A 17,140-nucleotide genomic window follows, 5' to 3' on the forward strand; every position below is an offset into this window, starting at 1 on the left:
TTGTTCCTGATCTTAGAGGGAATAATTTCAATTTGAGCTTGCTTTCCAAAGTTCAAGTAGACAGATCAACTAAAGAAATCGGAGAATTAGGTCCATTATGCTCTATCTTCTACTAGTAATAAGAATGTCAACACAGAATGTCAACTATTAGTTTTAAGACTGAAATGGGGGCCGGTGCCATGGCTCACTTGGTTAATCTTCCAACCTGAGACACCGGTATCACATATGGGCACAGGGTTCTATTCCTGGTTGCTCCTCTTCTAGTCTACCTCTCTGCTGTGGCCTGGGAAGACAGTGGAAGATGGCCCAAGTGCTTGGGCACCTGCACACATGTGGGAGACCAGGAAGAATCACCTGGCTCCTGGCTTCGGATCAGCGTAGCTCCAGCCATGGTGGCCATTTGGGGAGCGAACCAACAGAAAGAAGACCTTTGTTTCTGTCTCTCTCTCTCTCACTGTCTAACTCTATCTGTCAAATAAATTAAAAAAAAAAAAAGATTGAAATGAAGAGCAGTGCCTGTGGCCTTAAAATGCCACAAGTCCAATGGGCAAATTTTTTTTAAGATCACACTGCAAAAACACAAAACACAACTAATGAAGTATAAAAAGGACAAGTGAAATTTCATCAAACTAAAAAGCTTCTGCACAGCAAAGGAAACAATCAGCAGGATGCATAGACAAAATATACAGTGGGTAGAGAAAATATTTCAAACTGCACGTCTGACAAGGGATTAATACTCAGAATATATAAAGAACCCAGGAGCCGATGCTGTGGCACAGTGGGTTAAGCTGCTGCCTGCAGCTGGCTTCTGCTCTGCTTCAGATACAACTCCCTGTTGAAGTGCCTGGGAAAGCAGAGGAAGATGGCCAAAGTACTTGAGTACTTGCTCCCTTGTAGGAGATCCAGATGAAGTTCCTGGCTCCTGTCTTCAACCTGGCTCAGCCCTAGCTGTTGCAGCCTTTGGAGAATGAACCAGCACATGGAAGACCGATCTCTCTCTCTCCCTCTCTCCCTCTCCCTCTCTCTGCCTTTGCCTCTCCCTCTCTGTAACTCTGCCTTTCAAACAAATAAATAAAACAAAAAAATTCGAACAATAGAATAACAATGTTAATTAATTGATGATACATTTAAAATTGATAGAGGCTCTAAACAGACATTTTATAAGAGATGATATGCAAAGAAAGAAAAGGAACATGAAAAATTGCTCAACATAAGTACTCATCAGGAAAACAAAATCAAAACTACAATGACATATTACCTCACTCCAATTAGACTAGCTATTATCAAAAGCCAAGATATAGTAAGTATTGGTGAAGACATAGAGAAAAGGGCCTTTCAAACTGTTGAAGGGAATGTAAATTAGTACAGCTATTGTGTGAAACAGTAGAGTTTCCTCAAAACCTAAAAAATTGAAGTACCATGTGATATAATTACTAGATAGGCATTCAAAGAGAATAAAATCAATTGGTTGAAAAGACATCTGCACTGTCTTGTTTATAGCAGCAGTATTCAGGCTATGCAAACAATGGAAGGAACATAGTGTCTATCAACTGATGAATGCATAAAGAAAATGTGGTACATTTATATACTGGGATACTGTTTAGCTATAAAAATGTGAAATTTTTTTAAAGATTTATTTGAAAGGCACAGTTACAGATGGGGTGGGGGAGAGAGAGAGAGAAGAAAGAGAATCTTCCACCCTCTGTTTCACTCCCCAAATGGCCACAACAGCCTGGGCTGGGCCAGGCTAAAACCAGGAGCCAGGTGCTTCATCCTGGTCCCCCACATGGGTGCAGGGTCCCAAGCACTTGGGCCATCTTCCACTGCTTTACCAGGTGCATTAGCAGAGAGCTAGACTGGAAATGGAGTTGCTGGGTATCTAACCAGAGCCCATATGGGATGCTATCACTGCAGGCCGTGGCTTTACCCACTAGGTCAGAAAGCAGGTCCCCAATAATGAAATCATTATTTGCTACAACTTGGATGTAACTGTAGATTATTATGTTGAATTAAATGATCCAGGCACAGAAAGATGAAACTGTTAAGGTAACTAGGTAGATATTAGCCTATGTGTTTAAGGGGGGGGGGGGGGGCAAAGAAAATGGGAATTTTTTTGTAGGTGGATGAGGTTAAAAAATGTAGAAGCGAGCCTTGGAAGCCAACCATCATTTACATATCAAAAGTCTAGTTGTTCAATAATCTGATTGTATGCTTATCTGCCCTATACCAAGATGGCTAGTCAGTTCATTATGTAGTTCTGGGATGAATTTTAGGAATTCCACACTTCACCTCAGAAGTCTTCCACCTGGGGAGACATACCAGAGAAGTTGAGGGCCCATACGTAAGTGCATAAAAACTCCAGTCTGAATGCAGACTGGTCTCTTAGTTCTTTCCTGAGATGCCTGTCTGGTTTATCATATATATTTCTTTTCATTAAACTTCACTTTAGTATTCACTTGCCCTTTTGTGTCTGAGCATTCATACATCATCATCCATGAGACAACAAACTCTCATGGCTAGGACAACCATTTATTCCTGCTTCAATACAACATTATCTCTGTCACATGTGGCATATAAAATAGTTTATCTCAAATTGATAACAGAATGGTGGTTACCAGAGACTGGGGAGAGTAGTACAGTGGAAGAGATACAGCAAAGTTGATTAACAGTATTAAGTTCTATTTAATGTTTTAGTGCATGTTTTCTTACTTAAATGAAAATAGCTGAGAGGATCTTCTTGTCTAGGCAAAGGCTTATTTCAGCTTATAGTTTGGAGATTACAGTTCAGCATTGGGTGGCCCCAAAGCTCAGTGTCTGTAGAGGTTGCTTATGACAGGTATGAAGGAGTGATCACATAGTGAGTCAGGAAAGAGGGAAAGCAGGTAGGCTGAACTTGAACTGAAAATAGCCAACACACTTATATGAAAACCACCCTCCTCTACTATTTTGGGATTTCCTCTGCAGCTCCACTCTCACAGCTTCATTATGCCTTGCTCCACGCAGGGGTTTCAGCCCCACAACACAACTCTGCCTGACCTCCCAGGCTTTCATCTGAAATCTTGTCAGATGCTACCATGACCCTGTAACTCTTACATTCTGCATGCCTACAAAGTCAGCACCACGTGGCTAATGCCCAGAGCTACCAACAGCAGGAGGCATGCCTGGACCCAGCAAGCCAGAAACTGGAGCTTGTCCAGGGTAAGCAGGGTGCCCTGGGGCTCCTTCATGAAAGGACTGTATCCTGGAAGATCTTTGAAACAAATTTGCACTTCTGTGCTTCTGATGTACCTGTAATGGGAGAGGCAGCCACAAAGATCTATGGAATGCCTTCAGGGTATTTCTCCCATTGTCTTTCTAATTAACATAAGGCTTCCTTTTACCTGAACTAATCTCTTTAGTAAGCAGTTTCTCTATGGCATTTTCCTGCTCCAAACACATGGCTTTTTTTCATTGCTTCTCTGACCAAGCTACAGGTTTTCCAAATCTTTCTGCATTGCTTCTTTTTCCTCTGGATCTGCCTGTAAAATATACTAAGAGCACTCATTACCACCCATGTTGTAGCCTTGAAGCAGGCAGGCTTACAGGCTAAAATTGATTAGGTTTGTGAGCTGGAAGACCACACCTTCGCCACGCCCCTGTGTGACCTAGTGCCCTACCTGATACCTTCACCATGCCCCCATGTGACATCAGGCTCTACCTGACCATACCTGAGCTTCCACCTGCCCACAAGCCACTCCCCTGTAGAAAATATATAAAAGGCAAGGAATATCCCAAAAACCTCTCTGCCTCTACTTTGCTGCCAGTGATAAGCAGTGGATAGCTGCTCAAGGCGCTTGCTGCGCATGGCTTTTGGCCTGCTCTCTGCTTGGTGTGGACGCTACCCTACTTTCCAGACTTTCCCATCTCTCCAACCTGAACTAAAGCCCTCACTTTCCTAGATACCCTTTCGCACTAAATAAAAGCTTAAAATGTACCATGCTGCCTCGTTTATCTGTGCCGGTATTTAGAACTCTCTAAATGTTAGGAAAGAAACCTCTTGGGCTTATTAATAATGGGGATTTATTAATAAGCACATGGTGAAATCGTATGGCACCCCAAATTCTGGTAGCATATGTGGCACCCCAGATAGCATTTCTGGGGAACTTGAAGGGGCCACATTTTTGTATAAATTTTAGGGGGTCACGTCCGATTTCAGCTTGAGCACTTTGGCTGTATTGAAATTTCTTATACCAAAAAACCAAGTCCACCAGTTTTTTTTTTTTTTTTTTAATTTTATTTAAGGTATACAAATTTCATGTATTTCTTATATACAGATTCAGGAACACTGTGATACTTTCCACCCTAACCTCCCTCCTGTCCACGCTCCCACCTTTCCTCCTCCTCTTTCTCTTATTCCCATTCTTATGTTTTACAAATATCTATCTTATTTATTTATTTCCCAGAAACCTTTTATTTAAGCTACCTAAACTTCAAGCATTTCATAAATACAACTTTAGCCACATAGTGATTCTTCCCACCCCACTCGCCCTCCCAACTACACTCCCACCTTTCTTACTCCTCCCTCTCCTATTCCCAATTCTTATTTTTTACTAAGATCTATTTTTTAAAGATTTATTTATTTGAAAAGCAGAGTTACAGAGGGGCAGAGGCAAAGAGAGAGAGAGAGAGAGAGAGAGAGAGAGAGAGAGAGAGAGAGGAGGGTCTTCCTTCTGCTGGTTCACTCCTCAAATGGCTGCAAAAGTCAGAGCTGGACTGATCCAAATCCAGGAGCCTGGAGCTTCCTCCAGGTCTCCCATGTGGGTGCAGGGGCCCAAGAACTTGAGTCATCTTCCGTTGCTTTCCAAAGCCATAGCAGAGAGCTGGATTGGAAGTGGAGCAACTAGGACTCAAATTGGCACCCATATGTGATGCCAGCACTGCAGGCAGTGGCTTTACCCACTATGGCACAATCCTGGCCCCCTAAAATCTATTTTTACTTTGTACACATAAAATTAATTCTATACTAAGTAAAGTATACAACAAATAGTAAGAAAAAAAATAACTGTTCCTCAATAGTCAAAACAAGGCTATTCAAAGTCATCACATCTCAAAGTGTCAATTTCACTTCTATAGGTTACCTTTTAGTTGTTCTATTAGTTATCACAGATCAGGGGAACATATGGTATTTATCCTTTTGGGACTGGCTTATTTCACTAAGTATAATGTTTTGCAGTTTAATCCTTTTGTTTTTGCAAATGACAGGATTTCATTATTTTCAGTAACTTTATACTCTGATATTAACCCTACACTAAATAGAGTACAACAAATAATATGAAGAAAAAAACATAGTTTCTCAACTGTCAAGACAAGGACTATTAAAAATCATCATATCTCAAGATGTCAATTACATTCCTATAGATTACCTTTTAGTTACTCCCTTAATTACCAGATTAGGGAAAACATGCTATTTGACTTTTGGGGACTGACTTATTTCACTTAGTATAATGGTTTTCAGTTGCATCCATTTTTTTGCAAGCAACAGGATTTCATTTTCTTTAACTGCTATGTATTATTCCATAGTGTTTATATATCATAGTTTCTTTATCTAGTCTTCAGTTGATGGTCTTCTGGATTTTGTGAATTGAGTTGCAATAAAAAATAAATGAGGATACAGGTCACTCTTTCATATGCTGATTTCTTTTCATTTGGGTAAATTCCTAGGAGTAGGATGGCTGGGTCACATGATAGTTACATATTCAGATTTCTATCAACTATTGTTGAACTCTTAGTATAGAGTTAATCTTATGTGTATAAAGTTAATTGAAAATAGATCTTAGTAAAAAATAAGAATGAGAATAGGAGAGGGAGGAGGAAAAAGGATGGGAGTATGGATGGGAAGGTGGGTACTGTGAGAAGAATCACTACATTCCTAAAGCTGTATGTATGAAATGCATGATGTTTGTATACATTAAATAAAAGATTTCTGGGGAAAAATAAATAAAAATAAAAATAAACAATGGAAATTTAAAAAATAACAAAGCTACTCTAACTGTGGTGTGGTGAAACCTCACTGTGGTTTTGATTTGTATTTCCCTGCTGGCTAGTGATCCTGAGCATTTTTTATGTCTTTTGGCCATTTGAATTTCCTCTCTTGACAAATGCCTGTTCAAGTCTTTGCCCATTTCTTAACTGCCATCAGTATTAAGTTCAACTTCCCATAACATCTCAGGACAGGGACAGAACACAGCCATGCTCCTTATTGTAGCAAGGGTGGTCTTTAGTCCAACTCCCAATAGGATCTTCCTTTCCATCTGAAACCTCTCCAGTGTATGTCCTTTACTGTCCACATTTCTACCACCATTGTGATTCTGAGTACTCATCAGAATTGCTCCTACTGTCCAACTTAAAATATTTCAATATTTTTCTAGCCTGTTCTTCCAAATTCTTCCAATCTTTCTCATCAAACTAATTCCAAAGGATCCTTCACATCTTCAGGTATAGTTAATAATACCAATCTGATACATCAATATCAATTTTCTGTATTAAATCACCTTTCATTACTTTAAAATATACAAGATGATCTTCTTAGGAAGAAGATGTTCATTTCATTTTACAGTTTGGAGGTTACAGTTCAAGATCAGGTGGACTCATTGTCCAGTGTCTGTGAAATGGGTCATGGCAGGTGCAGATGTTTGATCACATGGTGAGCCAGGAAGGAGAGAGAGTATAGCTAGGTTGAACTTGAAATCAAAATAATCAACTCTGTCACATGAGAACCACCCTAATGGGCATGGCCCAAGTGACCTAAAGACCTCTCTCTGGCCCCATAGCTGCCAAAATTAGATCAAGTCTCTACCCTTAGTCAATGAGCCACTAACATTAAGACATAAAAGTTTAAACATCTGCTTGAATTTTTTTTTTTTGACAGGCAGAGTGGACAGTGAGAGAGAGAGAGACAGAGAGAAAGGTCTTCCTTTGCCGTTGGTTCACCCTCCAATGGCTGCCGCAGCCGGCGCACCACGCTGATCCGATGGCAGGAGCCAGGAGCCAGGTGCTTTTCCTGGTCTCCCATGGGGTGCAGGGCCCGAGCACCTGGGCCATCCTCCACTGCACTCCCTGGCCACAGCAGAGGGCTGGCCTGGAAGAGGGGCAACCAGGACAGAATCCGGCGCCCCAACCGGGACTAGAACCCGGTGTGCCGGCGCCGCTAGGCGGAGGATTAGCCTAGTGAGCTGCGGCGCCGGCCGGCTGCTTGAATTTTAGGGAGACAATTTCCACTCAACCCATAACATATAAAATACATTTTGTGTCCTATTGCACAGTAAGGTCATTATAGATGATTGTAATACACAGCATAGTTTTCTGTACAAAAGCTAGAAGAATGGATTTTGAATTTTTTCATCATTAAGAAATGATGTATGTTTGAGGAGATAGATATATTTTCCCCAATCTAAATATTACACAAGGTATACATGTATCAAAACATCATATGGTACCTCATATATGTGTACAATTTTTGTATGCTATTTAAAAATAGAAATGTTTTAAATGTCACAAATCTTGCTGTTCTTATTGAGATTCAGTAATTTCTCTTGAATGAGTACTCTCTGGGTTGCAATGAGCTTCTCAGTAATTTCCATAGTTCTTAAAAATTGATGCTGCCAGGTTCTGGCAGCTTTTTAATTGTTTTCATGGAGAATAAGGTTTTGGAGTTCCTTTTTTCTTCTTTTTTACCGATCACCCTTAAATTTTCATACAATAAATGATATAAAACATTAGAGACACAGCTTAGTATATTCATTGGGGACTAGTTAAAATATCTTCTTTGCTCAAGCTGACTTGCCCCAAATGGTAGAGTTAGAAACATACCAGGGGACTCCAATTTAATCCCATCAAGGTGGCATGTACCAATGCCATCTCACTAGTCCAAGTGATCAATTTCAGTTCGCAATTGATCATAATGAAAGGACTAAGAGTCAAAGGGAGCACATAAGCAAGTCTAGTACCTGCTAACACTAACCGATAGAATAAATAAAGGGGAGAGTGATCCAACATGGGAAGTGAGATACTCAGCAGACTCATAGAATGGCAGATGCCCTAAATAGCGCTCTGGCCTCAGAATCAGCCCTAAAGGCATTCATATCTGGCTGAAAAGCCCATGAGAGCATTTCAGGCATGGAAAGCCAAGACACTCTGGCAAAAGATCTCTGTGAGTGAGATCTCAGTGGAAAGAACAGGTCTTCAAAGAAGGAGGTACCTTTCTCTGAAGGGAGGAGAGAACTTCCACTTTGACTATGACCTTGTCTAAACAAGATAAGAGTCGGAGAACTCAAGGGGCTTCCATAGCCTTGGAAACTCATGACTGGAGCATAGGGAGATTACTGATGCCATAGACAGGAGTGTCAATTGGTAAAGTCAACAACAGGAGTCACTGTGCACTTACTCCTCATGTAGGATCTCTGTCCTTAATGTGCTGTGCATTGAGATTTAATGCTATAACGAGTACTCAAATAATATATTTCACTTTGTGTTTCTATGGGGGTGCAAACTGTTGAAATCTTTACTTAATGCATACTAAACTGATCCTCTGTAAAAAAAAAAAAAAAAAAGAAAAGAAAAGAAACTATCAACTCCCAACTTGACTCTCACTGGGATTAAACATGACAATAGGTCTGATCTGATTTCATCATCATTAAAAAAAATCATCTATTATTTTTCACTTTATGTTTCTGTGTGGGAGCAAACTGTTGAAATCCTTACTTAATGTATACTAAGCTGATCTTCTGTATATTAAGATAATCGAAAATGAATCTTGATGTGAATGGAAGGGGAGAGGGAGTGGGAAAGGGGAGGGTTGTGGGTGGGAGGGACGGTATGGGGGGGAAGCCATAGTAATCCATTATTCGTACTTTGGAAACGTATATTCATTAAATAAAAGTTAAAAAAAATTCATACTTCTAAAAAAAAAAATATCTTCTTGTGGTGCCTTTCTCATATGAAGCTCACCTAACCTACATACATATTCAACTTTAGCCATGGAAGTTGTGCCTCAGCCATGCTGTTCTTGGGCATCCTTCAGCCAATGATGGAACATGATGGGGCATTAAAGCCTTTCCATTTATCCCCACACTGGGATTCCTCTAGTGGGAAAATTTTGCTCTAAAGTTCTCTGTTTCATTGAATGGGGCATTGTGATATCTGAACCACAGTCCCATATTCTCCCTATCTGATCCTACTTTTCTTCCTTTTTCTTTCACAAGTATCATATTGGTATCACAGTCTGAAAGCTTTCCCTGCTTGCTTCTACTTCCTCTTCATTTTATCTTTCACAGGCATTATCTGCAACAAACCTTTGCACATATAACATTTTTCAGCCTCTATTTCTCAGAGAGAGAGAGAGAGAGAGAGAGAGAGAAATCAATTAACACATAATTTAAGCCATATCTCCATGTTGGGTGAATAAAAGAAAAAAAGAATTTTAAATTTAAAAACTCCTCTTTAAAATCTATTTTCTTTGAGGCCTGATATAATCCCAGTCTGCATGCCACTGTTATAGATACTAAAAGTCAACTTAGTTATGCTATAGTTTGAAGCGTGATGGAATATAAGTCTAAACATGTATTTATTAGTGCCAACTTACTGCCATATACCAAATGTAGACCTGACTATACTACAAATAACTAATACAAATTATTTTAGGAAATGTATAGTCTACAACCAAATAATCTTTCACTTAACTGATCTCAGCCTGTGTGGTTTAGATCCACAATTACATCTATCTGACATCCATGTATCTGGACAAAAGTTAAAAAGTTCATCCACATATTTGGTTTAATGAAGCTAAACACAAAGTTAAGTGCAGAATTAGATCAGCCTGTTAATTTGGGCAAAAGTACTAACTTGAGCTATTTAACTCATTGAATTATTGGTCTGTAAGAGTTAGAAAGAACCTAGAGATTATCAATGGCAATGTTTATTCTCTCATACTGCACAAAAGAAATTGAGATCAAAAGGAAGCAAATGAGTTTTCCAAGGTCACACAAAAAGCTAGTGGCTAATCCAGGATTGTACACAATGTCCACCTGATTTGACAGAGCTTCCACTCTCATTTTTGTGGTTACCATGTTTGATGTGTTAGTGATTCTAGCATATTCCTATTATTATGGCAGTAAATTCCATAATGTACATTGAGCCAGAGTTCTTCATCCTTTTTCTGAGCTCACATGCAACACAACCAAAAATCTATTTCAGAGATGATTCTTAGTACATGATAGAGTGGAAATCCTCTAGAGGTTGCACAATTTAGATTTTCTAACACCAAAGCAAGTGAAGGCCTCAAGCCATAGCATCTGATTGTGCAATTTTGCTGTTATAGAGAAGTAATCAAATTCATCCTAGAGGCTCATCTGCTGGATGACATTCATTTCTTGATATTGAAACTCCCTAATAATTTTCAACATGATATGCTGGTAACTTCTTTTCCTGGTACTTTCTGATTTTATTTAAACTCTAAACTGGAATTTTGAATCATGTTGGTTATTCATCTTCAATTTTCCAAAATATTATGTAGTTAGAATTCTTCTTTTAGGATTGTCAATTATCTGACAAGATGTGTCAACCTTTAGAAGGACAAAAATTATTAAGTTACTTTTATAGAAGAAATAATGGCAGATGCAATAGCATCTAGTGCAATTGGAACTACCTCTTCTGAAGCAACAGGTTGAAAGATAATTCTATCTTTTGGCAACATGTTGACTAGCACTTTTCCTTAGACATTATTTAAACTCATGTTCCAACAAGGTATCAGAGAACACAGTCTGTATGAAGTGCCAAGCTGTTGCCCAATTCTGGCTGCAGAATAATCTGATAAATGAAAGGGTTTCACTTGACTTCTTTGTATTCTTTCATTGTCAATTTTTGCTTGAATAGGATGGTCCTATGTTTTGGAACTGGAACTACCTCGAATTTGTGGGACTCAGGCACTTTGGCAGGGTGGGATAGGCAGAGATTGGTAATGCCTACACTAAAACAGGGCTATAAGAAGATGTAAAGACCCTACATATTTTATTTCTATATCTACCTTGGATGAGTATTTGTCCTTTCTGGGGATGTAAAAGTAGGTATATTCCCATATCTCAAAATTCCCTATGGCACATTTATGATTAAATGAATTTAAAGGACAGGTCACGAAGGGAAACTGTGTTTGTATGTCTCTGGTGGTAAAGTATTATGAAGGCAGCATTCACATCAGCATCTGAAGCTATGTATCAGATTTTGAGATTGTAATGAGATCCATGCCTAAATAAACAGAAACTGCCCCTGACCATGGAAAACATAGGATCTAGAGGGAAACAAAAGCAGATCAACAAGCAGCTAGATACTATATAATAATGACTCCTATGGGAGTGTCTAGAAAAGGAATTTAACACAGATTTGAGAGGCAAGGGAAGATTTCATAGAGAAAATAACATTTAAACTAAGGGATAAGAAGGTTAGAAATGAGGGAGGACAGTTTGTTTCCAGTAACAGGAATAACATGTACAAAGCAGATTAAGAGAATAGAGACTGGAAAAAGTAATGTGCAGATGGAGCATGACATGTAAAGCAAAAAGTGATAAGGCTCTGAAGGCTGGCTGTTATTCTAAAGATGATACTTTAGCATCATAATGTGTATACGTCTACTTTGATAACACACTATCCTCTGAGTATTCACCATATATACAACTCTGCACTAAGTTCTTTAGGAGTTAGAGTTTTTAATAACTATTATAACAAATATTTATTGAGCATTTAACTCTATGAGATAGATACTATTGTTATCCTTTCTCCATTTTACATATGAGAAAACTGTTGAATAAGTGAGAGAAATATAGACAAATAAGTACCATGAACACTCATAAGAAGAAAATGTCCCATCACATGACTTGAGTGTTCAAAGAAGATAGAAGATGTTGAGATAAAGAGACAAGACAGGATTTTAAAAGAGAAGTTAGAGTTGAATTTTTTGTCACCGACTATAGGCTTAGAATCTGGAGTGGGAAAGTTCTGACCTGTAAGCCATACAGGGCTGACAAAATCATTTGGTCTGGCTCTGCAAAGGCAACCAAAGGTGGAGCTCAAAATTCAATAAATCTATAATAGGCTTATTTTTATGTTGATAATGTTGTATGGCCCATGAATGATGTTATAAATATCCAAATGGCCCTTGGCAGAAAATGTCCCTCATCCATGGTCCCCTTCCCTAAGGGAGTGACTGAAGCTGGAGAAAAGAGAGTAACAATTGAATCTTTTTTTTTTTGGACAGGCAGAGTGGATAGTGAGAGAGACAGAGAGAAAGGTCTTCCTTTTGCTGTTGGTTCACCCTCCAATGGCGCCATGGGTGGCGCGCTGCGGCCAGCGCACTGTGCTGTTTCGAAGCCAGCAGCCAGGTGCTTCTCCTGGTCTCCCATGGGGTGCAGGGCCCAAGCACTTGGGCCATCCTCCACTGCACTCCCTGGCCACAGCAGAGAGCTGGCCTGGAAGAGGGCAACCGGGACAGAATCGGGAGCCCCGACCAGGACTAGAACCCGGTGTGCCAGTGCCGCAAGGTGGAGGATTAGCCTATTGAGCTGCGGCGCCGGCCAACAATTGAATCTTAGAAGATGCTCAGGGTTTACTAGAATGACAAAGAGAAACCATAAAATGATGCCAAAGAGGAAATGCCACTCTTCTACCCATAAGTGAGTCAGAGGAACCAGAATTATTCTTTAAGTTGGATCATAAATAAAACATAAAATAAACCTAAACCACAGGTATCTAAAGTTCTAAATTATGCACTTTTTCTTCTGGAAGTTCTCTGAATATAAATGGAATTAAAAGAACTAACACTTAAACTTTCTTGTCTTCATTTCCTTCCACATAGTTGATGTACAGTTTGGACTTTCAATAAGCCATGTCATTTTAGTGAACAACTCTTATCATGAATCAGACCACTTAGGCTAATGATCTTTGATACCATGTACCAAAAACAAATAAAGAAAAGCCAACAAAATTATATTCCAAGTATGCTTCTTTAGCTTGATAAGCTTTAACTTGCAGATGGAAGAGCAATACTTTCCTTAAAAACATTGACAAAAATATACAAAAATATACCATATACCTAAAACACAGAAAGAAAGAACAACAAAATTATATTCCAAGTTTGCTTCTTTAGCTTGGTAAGCCTTGACTTGCAAATTGAAGAGCCGTACCTTCCTTAAATACATTTACAAAAATATACAAAAGCATACCATATACCTAAAACACAGAAAAAAAAAGGCCAACAAAATCATATTCCAAGTTTGCTTCTTTAGCTTGATGAGGTTTAACTTGCAGATCAAAAAGCAATACATTCCTTAAAGACATTTACAAAACATGGTATGCCAAAATTTTGATATAAGTTTAATGGCTGTGTCCCTATACACAAACCTATCTGAATACACTCAATAGTTTTACAAGGTAGAATGGAATATATTTCAACAAACTAAATTAATGGAATTTTTATTTTCAGATACTCAATTTGGTTTCATATAGACACAGAATTATAAACAGATTTTCATTGCAAGAAAGTTAAAAATACAGAATACATGGAAACAAAGGAAAGCTAGAAGGTTGAGGCATTTCCTTGCTCTGCCTGACCTTCTACTTAGGTGGTCACTGGAAAAGGTCATGTCTCTTTCTCTAAGCAAAAGTGAATCTGATTTAAACGTCAATATTGGATTTTTCAGATCACTGCAGAATGGCAAACATGCTATTCAAATGATTTATTTCTTCATTGACTCCACTCTGTCTTCTAATTCTTATATAACTGAATAGTAGAACAAAGCTCCCTAAATAATGAAACAAAGTTCACACACGCACCTGGACTATTTATTTTTTTCTTATCAGCTATAAACTTCACATTAACTCTAGCTAACCAGTTCTCAAAAATTCTCTACCAATTATAAGGAAGATTTTTGGGGAAGGGAAGGAAATTTATGTCTCCTTTCTAGGTTCCTACTTAAATGGGAAGCATGTAGAGGAGATTTTTTTCTATGGAACCAGCACAAAAGGAAGATTGAGTGGAGGAAGGTGTCACAGATGTCTGATGTGCCCACCAGAATCCTGTATCAGGAATGAAGCGCTTGTTCTACTAACCGCAGAATGTTGACTAACCAATGGCTACAAGTTGAATTTTTATTTGGAAATCACTATCAGCCAAAGGGACTCACCATGTTCAAGGTTATGCTTTTTCTCCAGCAACAGCCTTCATTCACTTGTAATGCTTGGCAATACAAATGCACAAAATCTGGGCAAATTTATGTTGGTTTAGGACAACTGCAAAAGGACAATCCTAGTTCCAGGCCACCCTGCCCACCCACTCAGTAGGACAAGCTGAGGCCTCTGTTGCAGCTGATCTCACTAGAATCTCTCTCTGACAAATTCTGCTTCATCATTCCCACAAATGCTTATTTAGACAGAACTACCTAAGAAACTCCTGCATCTTGAAGTGTGTTTCTTAGGGAAGTTGGCCTAAGACATGGGGTGGGGGGGGGAGAAGAATTGTTACTAGCCAGTAGGAGAAAAGTGACATCAAGTCATTGGATATTCCTTTTTGTTGTTTTTAAAACAACTTGCATTTCTTTTAGCTTTTGAGTTTTCATATTTGTATATTTAGAACCTCTGGAAGGTACAGAGTTGTTTAGATGAATTTAAATGATCTCACTGAAATACAGAAGCTGAATTTTGAATTTCTGAAAAATTGTTCACTGCAAATAATTTTTTACTATTCATTTGACAAAGTCAAGATTTCAACAAGTCTCAAATATCAACAAAAGCATATATTTCACTATTTTTACTTTATGCCAGCTGTTGATATAACAAGATGGTTTGACCTCTTACTTTTAAAAACTCCCCTTCAGATGCATTTCTAAGAAATTTATTAAGGTCAGCTATTTTATCAATTAACATAAGGTGGGTCAATTGAATAAAGTCATAGCCTTTTGTATTTCTAATAAAGGAAACTTACTCAATTTAGATCTTCACTTTGTCTCTTTGCTTCACACTAGTTGTAGAAATAATGAAATGGATCAACTACTTGAATAAAGGAAATTAAGAAGAGATCTTTCATATATCAGAGTAAACTTTATCTAGCCCATCAGTTTTTCTCAATTTGCTTTCTGTTTTTTACACTTACAGTTATGTTCTAAATGTAGCAAACATTATTTAGAATTTAACAAACATCTAAACAACAAAATGAATTAAAAACCATGCAAGTTTTGATTAACAACAAAATAAGAGTGAATCTCTTACTCAGGACCTCTCACATCTGAGTAGCCCAGCTGAAGTGAAACAAGCAATAAAAATAAATAGAAGCAAACCATAAAATAGCTCACTATTTAAAAGAAAAAAAAACTCAAAAAAGACAAATACAAAACTCTGGGGATCACACAAACTCCAATTTTATTAAAGTAATTTGATACAGTTGGGGGCAAAATCTGAAGACATCGAGCTATTGAAGTAAATTAATTTTTCCTAAGTTAAGAATACATCAAAATCAAAGACCAATTCTTGGGGGTGGATAAAGAAAAGACCCTGAAGAAAGAGGTGAAACTCAAACCAATGGCCCTCAAGGAGTCCACAGTTGTGGCTTTCCGCAGAGTCAATGTCCAGGACTGGTAGACGGGAAAGCCACGATTACCAAGGAGACAGAAAGGAGAGGGTGATGTTGGTGGGGGTGGCAGTGAGGCAAATTTTGAGAAAAAAAAAAAAAAACAGATAAAACCAAAGGAGAAAAAAAGGGGCTATTGAAGAGACATGGTGGCAGCTTTGGTTGCAGCTGCAATGGCAGTGGTGGCAGTGATGGCAATGGTTGATTTGGTGGTGTCCAGAAGAGGGGGACCTTTGTGGCCTTAGCACCATGGAATTGTAGTGCTCTCAGAGGTCCCAGGGGTGGCACAGGTAGACCAGGGTGAGCAGCTTCTTGTTATACTCCTTCCAGGTAACAACAGCAGGTGAATCGGCCTGTATTACCTCCATGATTGTATACAAGACATGCGACAGGGTCCTCAACTGAAGCTGCCCTCCCCATGACACTTTGCGCATGATATTGCAGTATCTCATGAAGCGGTTGTGGGTGCCATCATCGTTGATGTTGGAGTCACTGAAGAACAGCATGAAGTCATTAATGTGCCTCTGCATGTACTTGGAGGTGCGGTAACACCACTACTAATGGCCACCAAGGACATCAGCTGGTTTTGGATGGTGTGATACATGCGGTGGCCGTTGGCCAAGATATTCTTCATTTCCAAATTCTTGGTGTGCAGGATGGTGGCTAGCATCTCCTCCTCATGGTGCTCCATCTCCATCTCACTCATCCTCTCCTTATGCTCTCACTTGAGGGCTCCCTTTCTTTAGCACTTTTTCTGTTCCCAAGAAATGTGGGGGTGGCTGGTTATTGAGATCCATCTTGGCCAGATATTCTGCGACTGAGTTTCCATTGGTGTTGTCAGAGAGACTCTTTTGGAACTTCTCCAGCTCCTGCTGCTGATTCTGCTCCATCTTGGCCTTGAGGCTGGCCACGTCTAGGAGCATCTTTCTTTTCTTCTTGTAGCTCTTCAGGGCCACCTCCTTCAGGACCTGGATGTGGGCCTGGATCTCTTTCTTCTTGTGATATTGGTGCCAAAGGATTTGCTGCTACTTGCTCTGTGAATCCTCCATGATGTTTAATGATAACTGGCAATTGAAGTTGGGCAGCAACTATTAGCACTGGCCATGGCTCTAACAGTTTAAGCCTCTTAACATGGTGTGGGTCTGCATCCTGTCCCAGCCATGGTGGTCTGTGTATGTGCCCTTCTTTCAAGGTAGTGATAAACAGTGTTCTCCCTGTCTACCCCTTTCAGTCCAGGAGTTGCTTAGAATTTACCAGTACAGAGAAGATTTCTGATCATTTATGTTTTGCCACAGCTTGTATGTGTCCAGTGGGATGAATGAAATGCCCTCCAATGTTTTAATTTAAGTGACTAATCAATTCAGCTAGTATGGTGGGCCCACTCAACTGTGTAGACAACTAGCAAAGTAAAGTGAATACAATTGGACTTGGGAATTTAAGAGTAATGACTAAACACAGGTGATACATACATCTGAAAGTTTCTTCTTCAGTAGA

General features: G+C 39.1%; 1 protein-coding gene across 1 annotated transcript; it reads right to left on the reverse strand.

The window, feature by feature from the left end:
* Window positions 1-15,912: 15,912 nt before the first annotated feature.
* LOC149119732 (OTU domain-containing protein 6A-like) lies at window positions 15,913-16,352 on the reverse strand. Its single transcript, XM_089323951.1, has 2 exons — window positions 16,249-16,352; window positions 15,913-16,138 (listed from the first exon to the last, which is right to left on the reverse strand). Exons 1-2 carry the CDS (start codon window positions 16,350-16,352, stop codon window positions 15,913-15,915), a joined length of 330 nt encoding a protein of 109 aa, XP_089180077.1.
* Between the last annotated feature and the right edge of the window lie 788 nt (window positions 16,353-17,140).

This window comes from Oryctolagus cuniculus, chromosome X, assembly GCF_051225735.1.
Source record: "Oryctolagus cuniculus isolate XC-2025 breed Fujian yellow rabbit chromosome X, ASM5122573v1, whole genome shotgun sequence".
NCBI classification, from domain to species: domain Eukaryota; kingdom Metazoa; phylum Chordata; class Mammalia; order Lagomorpha; family Leporidae; genus Oryctolagus; species Oryctolagus cuniculus.